The 22350-nt window shown below is 40.2% G+C and overlaps 1 protein-coding gene across 1 annotated transcript; it reads right to left on the minus strand.

Annotated features, from left to right (window-relative positions):
- Positions 1-362: 362 nt before the first annotated feature.
- LOC114567665 (gastrula zinc finger protein XlCGF8.2DB-like) lies at positions 363-11474 on the minus strand (the record flags this gene model as incomplete). The annotated part of the gene is made up of 2 exons (XM_028596775.1): positions 363-1441; positions 10872-11474. Coding segments are annotated over 2 exons (1128 nt in total), but the record flags the coding sequence as incomplete, so codon positions are not given.
- Positions 11475-22350: the final 10876 nt, after the last annotated feature.

Genomic DNA, 22350 nt, shown 5'->3' on the forward strand with positions numbered 1-22350 from the left:
TACTGTAGGGCCCAATTCCATAAAAATGATTGTGGTGACACCCTGATGTTTCCATTACTGCCACCATCAGGCCAAATGTCCCAATGGTACAAAGAAACACTACATTGTGACCCATTGTTGTGTGGACTGCCGTTGAGAAGCCAAGAGTTAGCATTTTGGCTGTCGCCATCTTGGCGTTTTGGAGCCAGAGGTGACCATATTTAGAAAGGGTGGAGCTGGGGAGGTTGATGCATCCAAGCCAGTGTTGTGTATGGTTACAATGCTAAGCTAAACGCTAAAGAGGGAAAGTCGCTGATTTTAACTAACTAATTAATTTAACTAATTTGCCAGATGCGCTTGCTGATAATGATCACGGATCCAACTGCGTTTTGTATATTTATTTGCATTAACACAAAGAAGGTTCTGCATCCAATACATCCCATAATTTTATTACTGACATACAAAATGGAGTCCAAAAGTCATAAACAGCATTAGAAAAACATAAACCAGCATAAAAATAGCGTTCAGCAAAAATAAGACTTCCTTCGTCAACCCCTCTCCATCACCAAACCAAACAAGTGAGCAGGTATTACTTTGCTTCCTCCGCCCCCACCAGGTGCCCTAATTACCGTAAATGACCTTTCAAAATAATATAACTAAACCTGGCTCTTACAACACTTATATTTATTTGCATTAACACAAAGAAGGTTCTGCATCCAATACATCCCATAATTGTATTACTGACATACAAAATGGAGTCCAAAAGTCATAAACAGCATTAGAAAAATATAAATCCGGCATGAAAACAGCCTTATGCATATGTTGAAGTTTATACGTTACCATGGCAATGATACACATAAAAATGTCTGTCACTCTGACCATTATGCTATGTTTATTTGAATGGAAATGGCCTTTCTATCCATTTAATTTCTATATTTCAGAGAGTTCCAACCTGGATGAGATTCTCTAGCTGCTCCTGGTCCACACTGGAGCTCCACTGCTGCTGCTTCCTGATGTCACTAACACAGGAAGTAGAAGGTTCCTCTCCTGTGTGTTGTTTCATGTGATATTTTAAACTTCCACTGTGTGTAAAAGATTTCTTACAGACTGAGCAGCTGAATGGTTTCTCTCCTGTGTGAGTTCTCATGTGAGTCTTCAGGTTTGTCTTGCGGCCAAATCTTTGATCACAAACTGAGCAGCTGAAAGGTTTTTCTCCTGTATGAGTTCTCATGTGACTCAGCAGATTTGAGTTGTGGTTAAATCTTTTTCCACACTCAGAGCAGCTAAATGGTTCCTCCCCTGTGTGGATTCTCATGTGTGCCTTTACACTTCCTCTCACAGTAAAAGATTTCTTACAGACTGGGCAGCTGAACGCTTTCTCTCCTGTGTGAGTTATCATGTGAGTCTTCAGATGTGACTCACGGTTAAATCTCCTCCCACACTCAGAGCAGCTGAATGGTTTCTTACATCTTGAATCAGGTTTCAAAGAGTTTAAAGCTGACTGAGGTTCTCTGGTCTCCTTCCAATCAGTATCAGAAGAGTCTCCAGTCTGGTCTTCAGTCTCTGGTTGTAAAAGTGGATGTGAGTTCCTGGCTGGTTCTGGTCCTCCACAGTCCTCTCCATCAGCTTCTGTTTCCATGTGTTGAGTTTGTCTCTGATGAAGCTGTGAGGACTGAGCTTCCTCTTCATCATCTTCACTCTTCACAGGGACAGGAGTGAATGGGAACTTGGTGATATCAGTCTCCTCCAGCCCTTGAAGCTGCTCTCCCTCCTGACTGATACACAGTTCCTCCTGTTCCTCTTTAATGTGTGGGGGGGGCTCTGGCTCCTGCTGGTCCACACTGGAGCTACACTCCTGCTGCTCAGGGGGAACCTCTTCTTTAACCACCAACAGCTGCTCAACATCTGCAGGAAACAGAATGAAACAGACACATTACTGACCACCACTCAAACTAAACTCAAACCAATAATAATGAGAGGTAGTTTGTATCATCATAGATATGAAAACTTACAAATTTAGTCTAACAAACTGATACAAAGTAACATAGCTTGTTAAGGCCACCTTGCTAAATCAAGCCACAAAATGGAACCATTTAGGGCTGTCCCTAACAATTATTTTAGTCATTGATTAATCTAACAATTCATTTGCATATTATTCTAAAGATTTTTTTTTTTAACTGAACTTTAGAGAATCAGTATTTTACTTGACATAAAACTTCAAATGGCTTTGACATGGATTTATTTCATCACTGGAGTAATATATAGTTCAGATAGTCACTGGCAAATGTATTTTGGCATCAGTGTGGGGCAAGGAAAATAATGGTAACGCAGGGCTCCAGCCTACGTAAATGGCCTGAAGTTTATACTTGTGCGTTGGTGTGTGCGTCGATCTCTTCAAGAGAATAGCAGAGCCGGCGTGTGTGTGTGTGTGTGTGTGTGTGTGTGTGTGGTAGAGAGAGAGAGAGTTATGGTGCTCATCTTCAGAGTGAGTAGTGACTCTAGAGTCATAGTGAGGGAAACAAAGTGTCTCCCCTGTTCCAGCCACTGATTTCCCACCGTGGTCAGAAACTTTGTTTCTCCCACAATGCCTCTCGAGTCACTACTCGCTCCGAAGGTAAACTGCTTCTTTTACACTTCTGTTTGTTGTTCGGACAGACCTGCCCCCACTGCTAAAAAAAAATCCTAAAGGAAACACTGGAAGTCTGTGTCTGATATAACGTAATTTACACTGATTTAAGTGTTCTTGGATACATAGTTTGTTGCTAGTGTGTGGCATGCAGGGAACCACCAATAATAACTTGAACCTTTCTGTGTAATAATACTGCATGTTGGTATAATATTAAAATGCCACTGATGATGATGCCCATTGGTGCTAATGACACTGCACTTTGCTATTTTTTATTTATGTTGTGGAGATATTCGGGATTGTGTATTGTGGTTGTGCGGGGGGAAGGGAGGGGTTAGTGGTCTTGTTGTCTGTCTATTTGATGAGCTGTATGGTGCAAGATGAATTTCTGAAAGGATCAATAAATGTCTATCTATCTATCAATCACAATCAATGTTGATCAATTTATCAAAACAACCAAAGCAGGCCCAGCTGGTCAACCACAACCTAAAATTTAGAGGAAGCAACATGCATACATTATTAATATCACATTCCACAAGTCTGGATTGATAGTATTACTGTATATGAATACAATGGTGTCATGTCAGCCAACCAGGGTATGTAACTACCTAATGTCCCTCTCCAAAATCACTTCTGAAGAGTAGTCATAGCGCTCTCATGCTCTGGTGTTTGTAAATTTCAACAAAGAATGGTTGACATTAGAAAATTTCCTTTTTCATTTTTAGTTTCTATTAGGGATGCACCGAACTTTAGAATTTTTTTCCACTGAACCGAACGGTTGCATTCCGCTGGTCGACGTAGGTGGACCGTTCGATGCAGTAGGCTGTGAGAAAGCGAAAATGGAACTTGCTGGCGGCCCCCTCAGCCCACTCTGCCCCAACCAAAAGAAGGCGATCCAAGCCGAGCCGCACGCCCAACCCGCAATGCCGACCTGTCCCGCGGCGCGAAGGATCCCACCCAACACACTACATCGCCGCTGCCAACAAACCTGCGCATGAAACAACCGAAAGAATACGAGCCGCGCATGAAGGAATCCACAGACAGCAAGCAAAATGCAGCAAACCCTGTGGATGTATTAAGAGAACGCAACCCGAGGTACGGCAAAAGGAAGGACAGTCACAGCTAAAAACTTGTGTTAACCAGACAGGGCCTCTCCCGGGCTGTCAGCTGTTCTCTCGGAGTCTGCCTACAGTGGGAGCGGAGCGAGTGCTGCTCGTTAGCTTTCTAATTTCACCCGTCCAACATGCCCTCATCATACACTGGTTAGCGAAAATGTGCCAAACTAAATTGTCACTCATGTTCATGGATTGAGGATAGGAGGAGGATTCAGTTTGGTTTCGGGTTCGGCAGAATCTTAACCAGTGGATTCGGCATTCGGGCGAACCAAAAACATCTGGGTTCGGTGCATCTCTAGTTTCTATGTAGATGCACTCACCTACAAAATCACCCCAGTAGTCGAGAATGATTTATTATTTCCAAATAGAGCTATTTATGTAATCTTGTAAAAATCTGTCTTTTTTTTTTATGGTAGGCAAGATGGTTCAACACAAAAACAAAAACAAAAGCCACAACACAAAAGCCAAGAAACAGATGCAACAGCTACAACACAAAAAGCTACAACCCAAGTCAACAAGACATTAGTACAGGTTAAACTACACAGACAGAAGTCAACAAGACATTAGTACAGGTTAAACTACACAGACAGAAGTCAACCAGACATTAGTACAGGTTAAACTACACAGACAGAAGTCAACCAGACATTAGTACAGGTTAAACTATACAGACAGAAGTCAACAAGACATTAGTACAGGTTAAACTACACAGACAGAAGTCAACCAGACATTAGTACAGGTTAAACTATACAGACAGAAGTCAACAAGACATTAGTACAGGTTAAACTATACAGACAGAAGTCTACAAGACATTAGTACAGGTTAAACTATACAGACAGAAGTCTACAAGACATTAGTACAGGTTATACTATACAGACAGAAGTCAACCAGACATTAGTACAGGTTAAACTATACAGACGGAAGTCAACAAGACATTAGTACAGGTTAAACTATACAGACAGAAGTCTACAAGACATTAGTACAGGTTAAACTATACAGACAGAAGTCAACCAGACATTAGTACAGGTTAAACTATACAGACAGAAGTCAACCAGACACCACACAGACAGCTAGAGCAACAAATAAGTTTTCTCAGTTAGCCATGCAGAGCTACAGGAAGCAGCAAGACGTTAGCACAGTTACACATCAACAGTATAAGAAGCCATGCAAGCATCACAACACAGCCGAGCAACACAGACCCGAGCCATCTTCTGGCACCGTTCAACCATGCAGAGTTTCTAGAAGTAAAGGGACCAAACCTGCTCTGTGTAGCCGAAGCTGAGGGTTGTAAACAGCGTCCAGTAGCTCCCGTTGTCGCTCGTTCTCCTCTTTTGAACGACAAAGTTCCTCCTCGTACTCTGCTATCGTTCTTTCAAACAGCCCAAATATCTCTTCAGCAGCCGCAGTTAGTCGCTGCTCCACCAACGCTCTCAGCATCTGGACTTTACACATTTTACCTCTTTCTCAACACAGCAAAGACACTCTGCTAACACTCCTTTCTGTTACACGCCATCTTGTTCAAAGTGTGAAGCTCGCCACAGTGAAGACCACAGCTTCCGGTGCAGATCAGTTGCTGAGTTTCAAAATAAAAGTCCGAAAGTGTTCAAGACTTCCTCAGAAATACACACAATAAGGCCAGTTACACAGCGTGGCGTTTCTGTTGCGTGTCAGATGCGTGGATTTTTCTGTCTTTACACAACAGGAACGTGTCTGACGCGGTGCTGCTGCTGCTAGCCTTGTTTGGACATATGTATGTTTCCCATGAAATGAAATACCATGTTAAACATAAATATATACTGATTTGATTACAGCAAACACGTCGGCAGTATTGATGGCAAAATAGGCTACAGAATATTTCGTTCTGTGACGTGCTAATTTAGAAAATCGATTTTTTTGAAAATTACATTTATATCAAAACCTAGAGACTTTCAAACATCAATCATTATTAATATGTATTTGTGTCTAAACGACATATACACATCTTTTCATATTCTATTTTGCCTGGAAACACTTCCAACAGGCTTGCGTGTCCTGTGAAAAATAGGCGTCTGTTCTATTTCTAGCATGCACGCGTTTTCGTCTCGAGCAGCACCTGGAAGTGTGTAAGATCTAGCCTGTTAACATGGGAGCCGAAATATAAACCGACATGCCACGCAGCTGACACGCTCGCACGACGCATCCTGTGTGTAACAGGCCTAAGATTAATGATTAAAATACACTTTGGAAGAAAGACACATACTTTATTACATTTTCAGAGCTCTGACAAAAGTTTGCATATAATAAATGTACATTTTATTATATTATCTGAGCCTTACACATGACATTACAAAAACAAAGAGGGACTTAAGATTTCACAATTTGTAATTCCTCACAGGGTTTGTCCAGCCAATACCAGGAGATAAAACCGTCCCAGAGTCACTTCAGTACCTCTGAAACGCCTTCAACCCTTGTTGGGTTTAGGGATACCGAAACTCTGTACTTTTTAGGACACCAACCAGATTAGGCTGGTACTACCAGGGACCAAATCCCAGTGTTTTCTAGACCTATAGCCCATTTTGGGACCACGTCTTTTGCCTCCTGTTTTTGATATCTTGGACTGAGATTGTACTTTGTACAATAAATTTCATTAACTTTTTACCTTATATAAAATTGCTATGGTTACTGTAAACAAACCAACCAGATGACAGTTTGCAGTGCTGCCCTAGAGATGCTCGGCCAAAAGAAAAGAGGAAACACAGCTACTTTTAAACCTTATCAAAGACTCTGATATGAGCCCGGGCCTAACAACTAAGTGCATGTAAACGTAGTCAGTCAACCACTCTTAAGTACATAATTATAATAAAGTAAAACAAATGTGAACTCATCTGAAATTTTTAGTTGTAATGGGCCATTGAATGGCACAACTGACTCACAACAAAAGGCATATTGGCAGGTGGTAGGTATAGTGACTTTGCTTCCTCTTTCTCTTCAGTCTTTCTCACTCTCTTTTTTTGGCTCTGCATTGCTAATGATATTCTAAATACTTTGTCACACTGCACTTCCCTGTTATATGGTTTCGTGTCATTACCAGAGTTAATGCTTCCTTACATCTCAGAAATGACACTTGTCAGTTAAATGTTACCAAAACCAAACACTTTGGGCTTTGAAAGCTGAGAGTAAGAAACTAAACTGAGATCAAACGTAGAGTTTACACATCAGTCAAACATGATTTAAAGGGACACCCACACACAAACAGATTAAGCATTATTATTCATGATATTGACTTGTCATAACTTCTTACTTACCTCCTCCGTGTGGCTGATTATCAGTGTGATCATCCCCGATAGCATCTACACTCTTGTATATTGGCCAGATGATCACGAAGATCCGCAGTTAAGTGAATGGATAGGCAATGGTTTGTGTTAAGAGACAGAACGCAGGAAGAAAAATTAAGAAAACGTACATGATGGCAAAACAAAACACTGTCACACATCGACACATAGCGCTACATTACGTCAACAGCTACCCAAAATAAATGTGTCGTCATTATGCACAACAAAACAAACAACAAAAGATTTTTTTTGGGGGGCTTTTCCCTTTAATAGACAATGGATAGATATGAAAGGGGGAGAGAGATGGGTAATGACACACAGCAAAGGGCAGCAGGACGGATTCAAACCCTGCGCCGCTGCAGGACTCAGCCAACATGGGGCGAACACTCTTACTGGGTGAGCTAGAGGCCGCCCCACAAAAAAAGATTTTACAAAAAAGGACTTCATAAATTCTACGACTTCTTCAGTTTTTCTATAACCGTGGAAACCTTGACAGATTCTCCAGTCTGGTGTTAAGGCTTTGGTTGTAAAAATGGATTTGAAAAAACCCTCCTCTTTGATAAAGCTTATAGTTAAGGAACGAGGAGTTGAAGCGTCCACCTAACCCGGCCCACTGCTTCTCCTCGTAGTCATCAGTTTTATATACTGTATAATTAATAATCTAGCGAGAGTAGAGGGAGGCAGGCCAGTACAGCCCGATCCGGTTGGGGAGAGTTCTAGCCCGACCAGGCACCTCTCTTTAACCTGCCTCTCTTAAGTTATGCTATTACAACTCTAGACTGCCGGGGAGGCTGTTCCTCCCTAAGACACACTGAGCTGCTCTCTCATCTCTACTTGTTACTTTTGTATGCATCCTGTCCCAGAAATGCTTGTTACTAATCTAGCTCTGGGGAGTTTACTCCCCGGAGTCCTTATGTTTCTTCTTAGCAGAGCTATGCTCTGCGATTCACTGCATTTCCCGGCCGCATCCTGCTGCGTCCTGCTGCGTCCGCAGCCTCCACCCGTGCTCTGCAGCGCCATGTTACATCCCGCAACGCCCTGCTGTGATGTTCATATGCACAGAGTAGTCAGGATCCGGTATAGGAGACTGCACTACTCAGTATGACACGATGTGCCCTGCTATGACATGAACTTCCACGATAACCTTCGAAGTCAATGTGACTTCTAATGTGACTGTTATCACCACTGTTCATCACCCCCCCAACCGGCCCGTCAGACATAGTCCTATACTGATACAAAAAAAGATAAAGAGTGACTGCTAACATTTCCATTATGACACAAGTCAGTTTTATGTCGTCACGTCACATAAACGTAAAAGCATCAGCACAGATTAAATACAAGGAGAGGCATAAAAGCTGAAGTACTATATACATGTATCACTAAGGTATCTCCTGTGCAAAAAGAAGGGAACCAATTTAGTAAAGCAAGAAACACTGTGGATGGACCCAACCAATCAGGGTTTGTCAACACAGTTTGGGAGACAGAGGGTTGGTAGTTTATCAGAAAAAGAAGTGGGCCAAGGATTGACCCCTGTGGAACCCCACTCAAGACGTTGCCTTTGCGAAAAGAGAAATTTTGATTGAGTTTGCTATTTTGTAAGTACTTACTGAAGTACCCATTGAAGTACATAACATTAAAAGCCAAAAGGAACTTAGTTTGGCGAGTAACATTTCATTAACTAAAGCTTTTGATAAATCCAGAAAAAAAAAATCACTGTGATCCAAGGCTGATGTAATCTCATCAATATATTGTAAAATAGCCATATGTGAACAAAAGTTTCTGTGAAATCCAGAAACATTTTATATTAAGTGAACTAGTTATGTTTTACTAATGCAATAATCCTGACGGTTAAATTAATGAATTCAAGATGTATGATGAATTCCTGTTGCTCACAATTAGGAAATGATCAAGTCACTGACTTTATGTGATACGTTCCCACTTATTGGAACATCAATTAAGGAATGTTAGTTCACAGTTACTTCATACAATAATTGATATGATGATATGAACCGATTGTGAACAAACCAGCAGTTCCTATTCCCACAGAAATATGAGGCTGATGCAAATATTTACGTTATTGTACCAGACCAAAATCTTCTAGCAATCTTCCAATTGAACAATTGGAGGACAATGTACTGAAATTGAGAAAAAAAGCTTCATATTTCTATGAAAATATTTTCGTGTCTGCCTTTACGGAGTCTGTTTTAATCTTTCATGTAAATGGAACCCAGTTAATGTGGCCCCAAAAAGTACCTGAACTAGAAAATGCGTGTGAATGCTGAACCGCTTAACTGGGTTGCTGTCTTGAAGAAAGAGGTAAAGTAAGAATATTTGGAAAAGTAGGTCAAAGTAGATACTCTTTATCAGCTGTATTGAATATTTTCAAAAAGTAGAGTATGAAAAAAGTTATTCAATTAGAACCTTGACGTGAAGTTAAGATTTTTCATAAGCTGCCGTGTCGCATACCCTGTCACACGGGGAGGTGCAAGGCTCGTCAATTCCTGCTTTCAGCTTTAATTGTAAAGTGTTCCCTGAAATCCATACTGTTGCTCATTTAACATGTTTTCGCCATAACCCTCCACAGACTTGTTTTCAGTCTCAGGTTGTAAAAGTGGATTTGGATGTGAGTTCCTGGCTGGTTCTGGTTCTCCACAGTCCTCTCCATCAGCTTCTGTTTCCATGTGTTCAGTTTATACTAATACACTACATTAATTGTCCTTCAATTCAATCACAGTTTACAGATTACAGCATTCAGAGCATAGATTAAAATGGATAGAAAGGCCATTGAACTGTTTCCCGTGGTCATTTGATTGGTACACAACAAAATGGCGATTGTTGTAAGTTGTCATGGTGACAATACGCGTCAGTGAGGCAGTAAACTGTGTGGCAGCTCGCTGGGAGGAGAGCCGCCCAACGTAGCTCGGGAGATGTTCACGGAGTGAAGAGGGACAGTCAGACCCAGTGACAACGGGTCCCACTGTTCAGCTCATTACCTGTAATCAGTGATGGGAGTAAAGCGTTATAAAAGTAACGTAATTACAGTAATGTATTCCTTTTTGCTGTATCGCAGTAATATAACGCATTACTAATACAATTTCGGTAACATTATACCCGTTACAATCTCAGTACAAGTTACAACACATTTAACCCGATATTTAGTGGCCTTTTTTTAAGAATTCACCAACACTGCAAAATATTTCGGCACAGAGAAAAAAAGTCTGCGGGTGTTATTTCCTGTTGCTGGATTCGGTGGTTGAAATGACTGCAGAGACGGATACATTTGCGACACGGACATTATTTTCAGGAGTTGTTTAAAAGTAACGCAAAAGTAGTGTAAAGCATTACAATTCAGATACATAAATATAGTATGTAACTAATTACTCTCAAATGACAGTAACTAGTTATCAATATATCAATCAATGTATTACATTTTGGAAGTACCTTGCTCAACACTGTCTGTAACCGACACAACATGACAGCACAGCGGAACAAGCCAGCCGGAGAACAACTTGTTATTTGGCTAACATTAGCTTGCTAACTCCACCTTAATGACACGAACTCGCCACAATGCTTTCGTGGCGATAGCAGTGTGCTTTGTGTGGATGAAGCATGAAGTTAATTTGACTCATTTAGCCTCAGCTCCACGACTTGCCGGGAGTCGGCTTATACTGAAGTTTATAGTTACTATGGCAATGGTACACATAAAAATGGCTGCCACTCTGACAATTATGCTACGTTGATTTGAACGGAAATGACCTTTCTATCCATTTTATTTCCGTGGTTCAGAGAGTTCAAACCTGGCTGAGATTCTCTAGCTGCTCCTGGTCCCCACTGGAGCTACACTCCTGCTGCTTTTGATGGTTCCTCTCCTGTGTGTTGTTTCATGTGATATTTTAAATTGCTACGCTGTGTAAAAGCTTTCTTACAGACTGAGCAGCTGAAAGGTTTCTCTCCTGTATGAGTTCTCATGTGACTCTTCAGATTTGAGTTTTGACTAAATCTTTTTCCACACTTAGAGCAGCTGAAAGTTTTCTCTCCTGTGTGTTGGTTCATATGAGATTTTAAATGGCCTCTCTGTGCAAAAGATTTCTTACAGATTGAACAGCTGAAAGGTTTCTCTCCTGTGTGGATTCTCATGTGAGTCTTCAGATGTGTCTTGCAGCCAAGTCTCTGATCACAAACTGAGCAGCTGAAAGGTTTTTCTCCTGTATGAGTTCTTATGTGTCTCTTCAGATGTCCCCTTTGGCCAAATCTTCTCCCACACTCAGAGCAGCTGAAAGTTTTCTCTCCTGTGTGGATTCTCGTGTGTCTCTGTAAATCTCCACTCTGTGTAAAAGATTTCCTATACACTGAGCAGATGAAAGGCTTTTCTCCTGTGTGAGTTCTCATGTGTCTTTTCAGGTGTGCCTTGGTGCAAAATACTTTCCCACACTCAGAGCAGCTGAATGTTTTCTTACATCTTGAATCATGTTTCAGAGAGTTTAAAGCTGACTGAGGTTCTCTGGTCTCCTTCCAATCAGCACTGTCATCAGTCTCAGGATCAGAAGAGTCTCCAGTCTGGTCTTCAGTCTCTGGTTGTAAAAGTGGATGTGAGTTCCTGGCTGGTTCTGGTCCTCCACAGTCCTCTCCATCAGCTTCTGTTTCCATGTGTTGAGTTTGTCTCTGATGAAGCTGTGAGGACTGAGCTTCCTCTTCATCATCTTCACTCTTCACAGGGACAGGAGTGAATGGGAACTTGGTGATATCAGCCTCCTCCAGCCCTTGAAGCTGCTCTCCCTCCTCACTGATACACAGTTCCTCCTGTTCCTCTTTAATGTGTGGGGGGCTCTGGCTCCTGCTGGTCCACACTGGAGCTACACTCCTGCTGGTCCACACTGGAGCTACACTCCTGCTGCTCAGGGGGAACCTCTTCTTTAACCACCAACAGCTGCTCAACATCTGCAGGAAACAGAATGAAACAGACACATTACTGACCACCACTCAAACTAAACTCAAACCAATGATAATGAACCATTGAAACATTCAAGTCCTTGCTGGATAGATAAGATAATATATAATAGAATATAATATGCCAATGTAAATGCCAATTGCTTCAGTGATTGTTTTATCCCGTACTGCTATGCGTCTAAAGGCTTCTTAATAGCAGCGGGAATAAAGAGTTTGGCTCAGGGTTTTTTTTTTCTCCCCCTGGCAATCGGCACGTCTGGGTGATACTGTCAAATGTGCGTTAGCATGTTGGCTGCGTTTCAAACATACTCTACCAAAGGTGGAGCACTGCCGACACAGTCATTGTCTTATTAACAACCCTCTGTCCATTGCTAGCTTTCATTAGCGCTACAATAACTCGCACGGCAATCCGTTTGTTGTGCCAACCATAGCCCCACTGCTCTCAGCCTCGTCCGCCAGCTGGTCCACATCTCTGGCCAGACCTTCAGACACTTGCCCATTCTAATCGACAAGCTAACGTTAGCTTGTTAGTAGCACGGTGCAAGACGTTTTGTTTTCTTTCTTGACAACTGATTGATTTGCGCCCGAGCTTGGATGTTTAGGGCCCGAGCTTTCTCACCATGTCCACGGATTTAAGATAAAACACCACGTTACGCCGTTATGATTGTTATAGCCTAGCTACATCCATGTGTCGCGCACCCCGTGTCCGCGCCATGATCCGCGCACACTCCACGGTCAAGAGTGTAAAGAAAAACATTGACGTAAATAGTACCTGTACTGTCGTATTACATCCCAGTCACACGCCGTTTATATACCGTCTATGGTCACACGGAGTAAATTGTAAAGTCACACACATAAAGTCAACTCAGATTTAGGTCGTTTGGGAATCAGTATAATGAAACCCTTCAGATAAACCTTAAAAAAACTATATTAAAGTTAAGTAAACCTAATAAAATAAAGATGTTTCTTCCCGATTGAAAAAATGAGGACATACACCACACGCACAATGAATTGACACTGAATTTGATGAATTTACTGTTCATCAGACCCCAGATGAGACAAGAAGCTAACGTTAGCGAACGCTGACTACCCGCTGCAGGACACACTGTATTAACGTTACTGTTAATGTAGCTAGTAAAGTTGTTGGTATTTTGGCACGTTTCTGAGCATAATACTCACTGCAAGTGTGATGTGAGATGCTAAAAAGAAACTACACGCTTTTTTCAGGTAATGTTACTTTTTGACCTCCCCCTCCCCCGAAGATGAGCCGCAACACTGGAAACGTAACACTAATCTACAACAGAAGATTGTGTCTGATATAACATAATTTACACTGATTTAAGTGTTCTTGGATACAAAATGTGTTGCTAGTGTGTGACATGCAGGCTCTGCATGCACAGCCAACCACCAATCACAGTCAATGTTGATCAATTTATCAAACAACCAAAGCAGGCCCCGCTAGTCGACCACAACCTGAAATTTAGAAGCAACAACTTTTTTAATTTTATTTTTTAATTTAACCTTTATTTAACCAGGTAGGCCTGGCCAAGAAAACCATAAGCGTGCAAGACAACATACAGTTTCACATTCAATACAATTCAAGAATACAGAATACAAAAGGCTATATAAAGTACAGATTAAGTAAGCATTACAAAGCCTGCGCAAAGTGAGGTCTAAGTAAGTTGATGGATATGCAAAAGTGATATGGTAATAACATAACAGTCTATATCACTGCTGAGATGATAGTCAAAAATACAGTAAGTGCAAAATGTGGTCTAGTTAGTGATGCTGATCAGTTATAACACAATATGAATGGACACACTATATAGATGCTGAGTGTAGTAAAGAGTCAATATAGAGTTAGTGCAAAGTGTGGTCTAGATAATGATGTAGAGCAGTAGATGTACAAAAATTGTATGACAGCAAAGGTGGGAAGACTAACAGTTGAGCATGCCAGGGCAGATGAATAGTGCAAAAGAGCGTAAACAGATATGATAGCAGTGCAGGTGATGATGTGCATCTGTGCAACTATGCAATGGAGCATGACAGAGATAATGGGATAAGGGGGTGCAAAACAGAGCATGAACGATGGAGAACAGTTGGCACGTACAGTAATCGGACAGGAGCTCTGACAGACGTACTTTAAAGGCAGTTAGTGGGATAAGGGCTTTGAGTTTCAGGGTTTTTTGTAGTTCATTCCAGTCATTTGCAGCTGAGAACTGGAAGGAGTGGCGACCAAAGGAGGTGTGGGCTTTAGGGGTGACCAAGGAGATGTAGACTAACTGCTTGAGCCAAGGCTGCGGGTGGGTAAAGCTATTGTGACCTGTGAGCTTGGTACACCAGGGCTTTGCCTAGCAAGGACTTGTAGGAGGAGTACAGCGAGTTAAGTGTCGAGTGTCAACAGATTCTCACTCCCATTTCGTAAAATACGGACGCTTGGTCAGGTGCCTTTGCCGTGTTATTTACGCCAAAAGTCTCCTTATAACATCATATAACGCGCTTTATCTAAATGTGCTTGATCAGGACTACTGACCCTTTAGACGCAGTTATGTTAAGGAAAATGTTGTGGGTGGGCTTACGTTTCCGTGACACGCGGCAAGAACGGGACAAACAACGAACAATGGTTCACATTAGAAAAGTTCCTTTTTCATTTGTAGTTTCTATGTAGATGCACTCCCCTACAAAATCACCCCAGTAGTCGAGAATGATTTATTATTTCCAAATAGAGCTCTTGATTTTTACTCTCATCATGTAAAAATTTGTCTATTTTAGAGATGCACCGATTACAATATCCGATTTCATATTTTCTAAGCACACACAAATATTTATTTTCTCTCTTTTCTTTAATATAAAAATGTTTGAATAGATAATCGATCGCTAACTAGAACTATATAAATTTCACACACAAACACACACACACACACGTGCGGTGTTTGGTGTTTTTAGCCCCTAACGTCGCCTTCCAGGCAGCGCGGCAACGGTTATAGTTAAGGTTAAGGTGAGGGTTAGCTGCCTGTAAGGCGACGTTCGAGGCTTAAAACAGCGTCTGTCTCCATCAAGGAGAGAAGACGGCTGGAGAAATTCACAAGTTCACGAAAGGTTGGTATCTATCTCATGAACACCTTTACACAATCACACTTTCACCAACCCGACTCTTAACAAACAAGCAATTGCGCCTGTCGCAAGTTTGCGGTAAAATGCAGTTGGGTTGTTGAGGTCAAAACACTATATGTAGCAGCTGTGAATCAAATAAATGTATTATAAATAATGTTATGTCATTTTTTTACTCTCACACTGAATGTTTGCTGCTTCAATCCAGATGAGTATTGAAAAGTATTTTCCGCGAAAAAGGCCCGTGTTGAGGATGAGGACCAGCCTGAACCGGAGGTATCAGTCTGAACCAGAGCTCAACAGTCCCACCAGTGGAATTAATTAGGTTATTAATTTGGTTACAATATTTTCAGGCTTCAACCAGTGAAAGACAGGGTCAGGGAGAGAGAGAGATAGATTTGTTAGGCAATGAAGTAGGACAGGAGGACGGCATCCAACAGCGTGATCCTCATCAGTTTTTGATACTTATCGTTACGACAACAGATGCAGAGGGACTGTAGCGTTCGCTAATGTTAGCTTCTCTCCTGGGCTCTGATAAACAGTAAATTTATCAAAGTCAGTGTGCCCAACGCTATTTTCCGATAAACTGTAGCTGTCATGTATTGCGGGACCCGCGTGAGTGCGGTTTTCATGTTCCGGTTGTTCAGGTGAGAGAGGCCTGAGATCAGTAGAGGAGACTGCTCTAATTACGACTTTATGACATTTCATAAACAACTGATTGAGCGGCGGTGCGCTGATGTTGCGCAATGTTAATCATGCGGTGGTCATGGCCGATCACGTGAAAATCGGCCAATTCCGGTCAATCGGTGCATCTCTAGTAGGGCTGGGCAATATATCGATATTATATCGATATCGTGATATGAGACTAGATATCATCTTAGATTTTGGATATCGTAATATCGTGATATGACATAAGTGGTGTCTTTTACTGGTTTTAAAGGCTGCATTAGAGTAGAGTGATGTATTTTTCTGAACTTAACAGACTGTTCTAGCTGTTCTATTATTTGCCTTTTCCCCACTTAGACATTATATCTACACTACTGATGATTATTTATCTAAAATCTAAGAGTGAAGATATTTTGTTAAAGCACCAATTGTCAACCCTAGAATATCGTCGCATATATCAATATCGAAGTATCTGGTCAAGCATATCATGATATCTGATTTTCTCCCTATCGCCCAGCCCTAATCTCTAGTCTTTTTTCATATTGCAGGGAGAAAATAAAATATATCGCAAGGTCAGTTTTTCCCAATATGGTGCAGGCCTACTATATATCCTAATGTCTCTCTTTTGTCATTATTCAGCATCAGTGGTGGAATGTAACTAAGTACATTTAACCCAGTACTGTACTTTAGTCCAAATGTTGAGGTAATTGTGCCAATATAACGGCCTACAAGTGAAGCTGAAATGATTCAACCATTAAACACACAATGTGTTTGGATCATTTACACTTTCTAAAATGGATGGATTCTTCTTTCCTTTTATTACTTTAACTACAGGTTCCTGATGATACTTACAGACTTTTACTGAAGTAACCTTTTCACTGCAGGACTTTAACTGTAACTGTATTTTAGAGTTTACTGCAGTAAAGGATCTGAATATTCCTTCCCCCGCTGTTCTTATCCTTTATTTCAGTGGTTCCCAACCTGGGGTCCAGGCACCCCCAGGGGGGGCGGCAAAGATCACAGGGGGGGCGCGAGTCTTTATCTGGTTTGAGGTTGAGGTAAAAAAAATTGTTTTGCACATGTTAAACAAATGATGATAATACACTAGAATATCTAATGTATACAAAAGTCTGTATGAAAACTATATATTTTGTTGTATCCTCATTTTTCCTGCCGCCACGGCATCACTATTTTATGAATGAAACATGGCGGAGAAACGTAACAGTGCTGATAACTCCTCTGTATCAAAAAAGAAAGTAAGGCTCTATCTGGAGAGTTACCTCAACTTCGGTTTTGGGGGCGGGGGGCTCAGCTTTTCTTAGACATGAGTAGGGGGGGCGCCAAGGAAAAAAGGTTGGGAACCACTGCTTTATTTTATAAAGCGCAACATATATTAATTTGCATTTTAGACCAGAGCAACAGGAAACAGGAAGACATTAGTACAGGTTAAACTGTACAGACAGAAGTCAACAAGACATTAGTACTTAGTGGGCTGATGATATATGGGCTAAGCCAAAATTGCGTATTTTTGTAATGATAAAACCAGAATATGGCACTGAGAATTATGTTGTATATAATTTGTCAATTGTCTTATGTGCTCAAGTGAGATCTGGTGTTTTGCCTTTGACTATTGAAACAGGACGATATGTTAATGTAGAAGAGGAAAAACGTATTTGTCCTATGTGCTGTTTGAATGATGTAGAAAATGAGTCCCATTTTGTTTTCTATTGTCCTTTTTATCGTAAGCAGCGTGATTTTTTGTTTTGTAGGATAAAAGCAGAGATTGATTTGGTAAATATGGATGATGCTCAAAGATTGAGATGGCTGTTCACATATGAAACATATAAATTGGCTAATTATTTAGATAAAGCCTGGGAGAAGAGGAAAAAAAGCTCTTCATCGAGTGTAGATGAGAACTAGTTGTTTGTGTGTGGTATTTGTGTATGTGTATATACATGTATGTATGTATGTGTATGTCTATATATTTGTATTCATGTATTTGTTCGAAGGATTTGTATATGCAACGGGAAGATGTTTGTTGAATAAGTGAATTTGTGGTGTCTTGTAATCCCATGTGGGATGGGACAAGATGTTTGGCATGACACAGAAATAAAATATAACTAACTAACTAACTAAGTACAGGTTAAACTATACAGACAGAAGTCTACAAGACATTAGTACAGGTTAAACTATACAGACAGAAGTCAACAAGACATTAGTACAGGTTAAACTATACACATTAGTACAGGTTAAACTATACAGACGGAAGTCTACAAGACATTAGTACAGGTTAAACTATACAGACAGAAGTCTACAAGACATTAGTACAGGTTAAACTATACAGACAGAAGTCTACAAGACATTAGTACAGGTTAAACTATACAGACGGAAGTCTACAAGACATTAGTACAGGTTAAACTATACAGACAGAAGTCTACAAGACATTAGTACAGGTTAAACTATACAGACAGAAGTCAACAAGACATTAGTACAGGTTAAACTATACAGACAGAAGTCTACAAGACATTAGTACAGGTTAAACTATACAGACAGAAGTCTACAAGACATTAGTACAGGTTAAACTATACAGACAGAAGTCTACAAGACATTAGTACAGGTTAAACTATACAGACAGAAGTCAACAAGACATTAGTACAGGTTAAACTATACAAGACAGAAGTCTACAAGACATTAGTACAGGTTAAACTATACAGACAGAAGTCTACAAGACATTAGTACAGGTTAAACTATACAGACAGAAGTCAACAAGACATTAGTACAGGTTAAACTATACAGACAGAAGTCTACAAGACATTAGTACAGGTTAAACTATACAGACAGAAGTCAACAAGACATTAGTACAGGTTAAACTATACAGACAGAAGTCAACAAGACATTAGTACAGGTTTAAACTATACAGACAGAAGACATTACAAGACATTAGTACAGGTTAAACTATACAGACAGAAGTCTACAAGACATTAGTACAGGTTAAACTATACAGACGGAAGTCTACAAGACACCACACAGACAGCTAGAGCAACAAATAAGTTTTCTCAGTTAGCCATGCAGAGCTACAGGAAGCAGCAAGACGTTAGCACAGTTACACATCAACAGTATAAGAAGCCATGCAAGCATCACAACACAGCCGAGCAACACAGACCCGAGCCATCTTCTGGCACCGTTCAACCATGCAGAGCAGTAACAAGCAGTAATAAAAAGCTGTTCAGCATGCAGAGATCAACTTCCGGTTTGGAAATTAGCCATGATGGTAACTGACACACAGACTGGAGGACAGGACACACATTAATGTTAATAATACCAAATCTACCTGTCAGTTCTTTACTATGTTTAATCAACGAAACAATGAATTCAAATCCAAACATCCTGAGTTTCTAGAAGTAGCGGGACCAAACCTGCTCTGTGTAGCCGAAGCTGAGGGTTGTAAACAGCGTCCAGTAGCTCCCGTTGTCGCTCGTTCTCCTCTTTTGAACGACAAAGTTCCTCCTCGTACTCTGCTATCGTTCTTTCAAACAGCCCAAATATCTCTTCAGCAGCCGCAGTTAGTCGCTGCTCCACCAACGCTCTCAGCATCTGGACTTTACACATTTTACCTCTTTCTCTACACAGCAAAGACACTCTGCTAACACTCCTTTCTGCTAGACGCCATCTTGTTCGAAGTGTGAAGACAGCCGCAGTGAAGACTACAGCTTCCGGTGCAGATCAGTTGCTGAGCTTCAAAATAAAAGTTCGGAAGTGTTCAAGACTTGTTCAGAAATACACACAAAATACAGCCGGTGTTGATAGTGTGGCGTACCGCCACACAATTGTCTGTGTGGGAAACACTGCTATATTTTATTTTTATTTGTTATTTATATATATAATTTTTTTTAGTTGGATATTGGATGTGAAGAAATACCAGGGCTCAGTTTTTCAAAAAATGTTATCTGGATCAAATTGATTTGGAAATCCCCTGTTTTGCTATCCAGGATCACTTTGCTTTTTTTGATAACTCTGCAAACCCTTGGTGTTCTCTCAATGAGCTTCATGAGGTAGTCACCTGAAATGGTTTTACCTTCACAGGTGTGCTTTGTCAGGGTTCATTAGTGGAATTATTTCCCTTAATAATAAAAAAAAGCAAAGGGTGGCTACTTTGAAGAATCTAAAATATAAGACATGTTTTCAGTTATTTCACACTTTTTTGTTATGTACATAATTCCATATGTGTTCATTCATAGTTTTGATGCCTTCAGTGAGAATCTACAATGTAAATAGACATGAAAATAAAAGGAAACACATTGAATGAGAAAGTGTGTCCAAACTTTTGGCCTGTACTCTACATATATATATACACATATATACACATATACTGTACATACATAGAGACAAGAAACAAACAAGACCGAAAAGGTGTAGGCTGAAGCCAGAGCATATTACACCTACCCTTTTTACATAAAATTATATTCTTTCATACAAAAATTAAAGTTACAGAAACTTAAGTATACACTATATACCCCAGTACAACACAAAAAGTCCAATACATTTTGTGCACATTCTGGTATTCACACTTCTGTTTTATATTTGTTAATCACCTTATATTTAAATAATTTTTTTAATCGGTTGATTGTGTTACACTTTTTCACGTCAATTTCTAATTCCTTCCACAGTTTAACTCCGTACACCAGAACACTTCTTTGTTTTACATTTGTGCTGCTATTTGGTTTAGTGAAAATACAGCTTCCCCTCAGTTCATAATGGTATTCTCTTATTTGAAACAGCCTTTGGATACAGTCTAGCAACATGCTATTAAATACTTTGTACATTAGAGATGCTATTTTAAGGTATACAAGTTCATTCAATTTAAGTACCTGTAAATTTATAAATAACTGATTTATTGATTCACAATAATTTTCCCTATTTATAATTCTGATTGCTCTCTTTTGAAGTAAGTGTAAGTGTAAGAGTAAGTGCTCATGACTTCTAACCAGATTGTGCACTATGCAGGGCAGAGGGACGATATCTATGTAATCAGGTTATTTAGCAACACAGAATAAACTACTGAGCAAAATGTTAATTAGTCGGATTTGACAAAGCTGATGCCAACGCTACACACCCCTCTGTCATCACAGAGTTCATAGAGTCTATTTCTCACAGATCCACTTCTTATAATCATAATGACATCTTGCTTGTGTCCATTTTCCTTGTTCATTGCAGCATGTTGCAGCGTTCGTGTCACCGTCATCGTGAGGCAGTCCTGATGCCCAGAACCTGTCAGAGAAATAAAACGTCCTTTTATTAAACAGGGCTGAAACTCCTGATGTGTATTAATTTAAAGTCACATAACATATTTATAATATCTGTTATCAATACAATTATTTCAATAACTCATTTAAGATTCAGCTTTGTAAATTGATGTAATCTGTAACTGCTGCCAGTGACAGAATGAACCCTTGTCCAGTACTCCCACATCTCTGTTTTCAGTTATTGAAGGTTTTTACTGACAGGAATCATCCCCAAAAAACAAGCTATCACAGGTTTTCTAACCAAGATGGCGCCCTTTCTTTGTTTTCTGTAGCTAGTGTCTGTTTATAAAAGCCCAGCAGCCGGTCCTATAAACTTTACATTTTACATAAGGCACACACATTAAACTACACTAGCTTTTCAGATCTGTGAAAGTTCAAATATTAAATCTTTATGATGTAAGACTTCACTTTACATTTATAATGTTTACAGGGAGACTTTTTGTTGCAGCTCCTCTGTTGGCCTCTGACACAAAACGGTTTCAAAGCTGACTTCATACGTCATCCATGGGACTGATGCTCATGTTTATTTAAAAGGTTACTATTCAGCATTTCCATCTCTCCCTCCCTCCATCTCTCTCTCTCTCAAACACTAATAGGAAAAAGCTGCTTTAACTCAACATCCTTCTATTTAAAACACTTATTTTAGTGACAAACTGTGACTTTGATGGAATTGTGATGAAAACAAAATCCTTTAAAATCTCTCCCAGTTCTGTCAGCGGTGATCCGTCGACCCATTCCCATTTCCTTTCTCCTAGTCTCCATTCCTCCCGTAGACCAGTCCAGGACTCTCCATCCTTACTCAGCTCAGTGACAAACTTCTAGAAGTTGACAAGAGACAACAATCATTTCTCTGTTCACAGTTCAGCATTTCTGTTTTAGTAAAGCCATCTTGTGACTACATCTGAAGGAAAGAGAAAATGTATTGCAAGAAAGAAATCCCCCCCATGATGCATGAATCAGAAACACTAATCATCCACAAATAACCAACCATCGTTTCAATAGAACCAAACAAACAACATGGAACATCTTGACAAACAGTCAGACTGTAGTTTTAGTTTTTGTCACTTTGACAATCAGCCTCAACAAACACAAGAGGGATCCCTCTTGCGTGTGAACTGCACTTTAAGTTCTCATAAGAAAGTTAACATTTCAAGGGTTTTTTCAAACATTATTGAAGAAAAAAATAATAATTGTGGTATATTATACTTTATATTTAAATATTTCTGTTGAATTTCTTTTTCTTCACGATCACTCAGAAACAAACATACTCACCTGTTCCTCTTCGTTGTTTATGA

This window comes from Perca flavescens, chromosome 14 (assembly GCF_004354835.1).
Source record: "Perca flavescens isolate YP-PL-M2 chromosome 14, PFLA_1.0, whole genome shotgun sequence".
NCBI classification, from domain to species: Eukaryota; Metazoa; Chordata; class Actinopteri; order Perciformes; family Percidae; genus Perca; species Perca flavescens.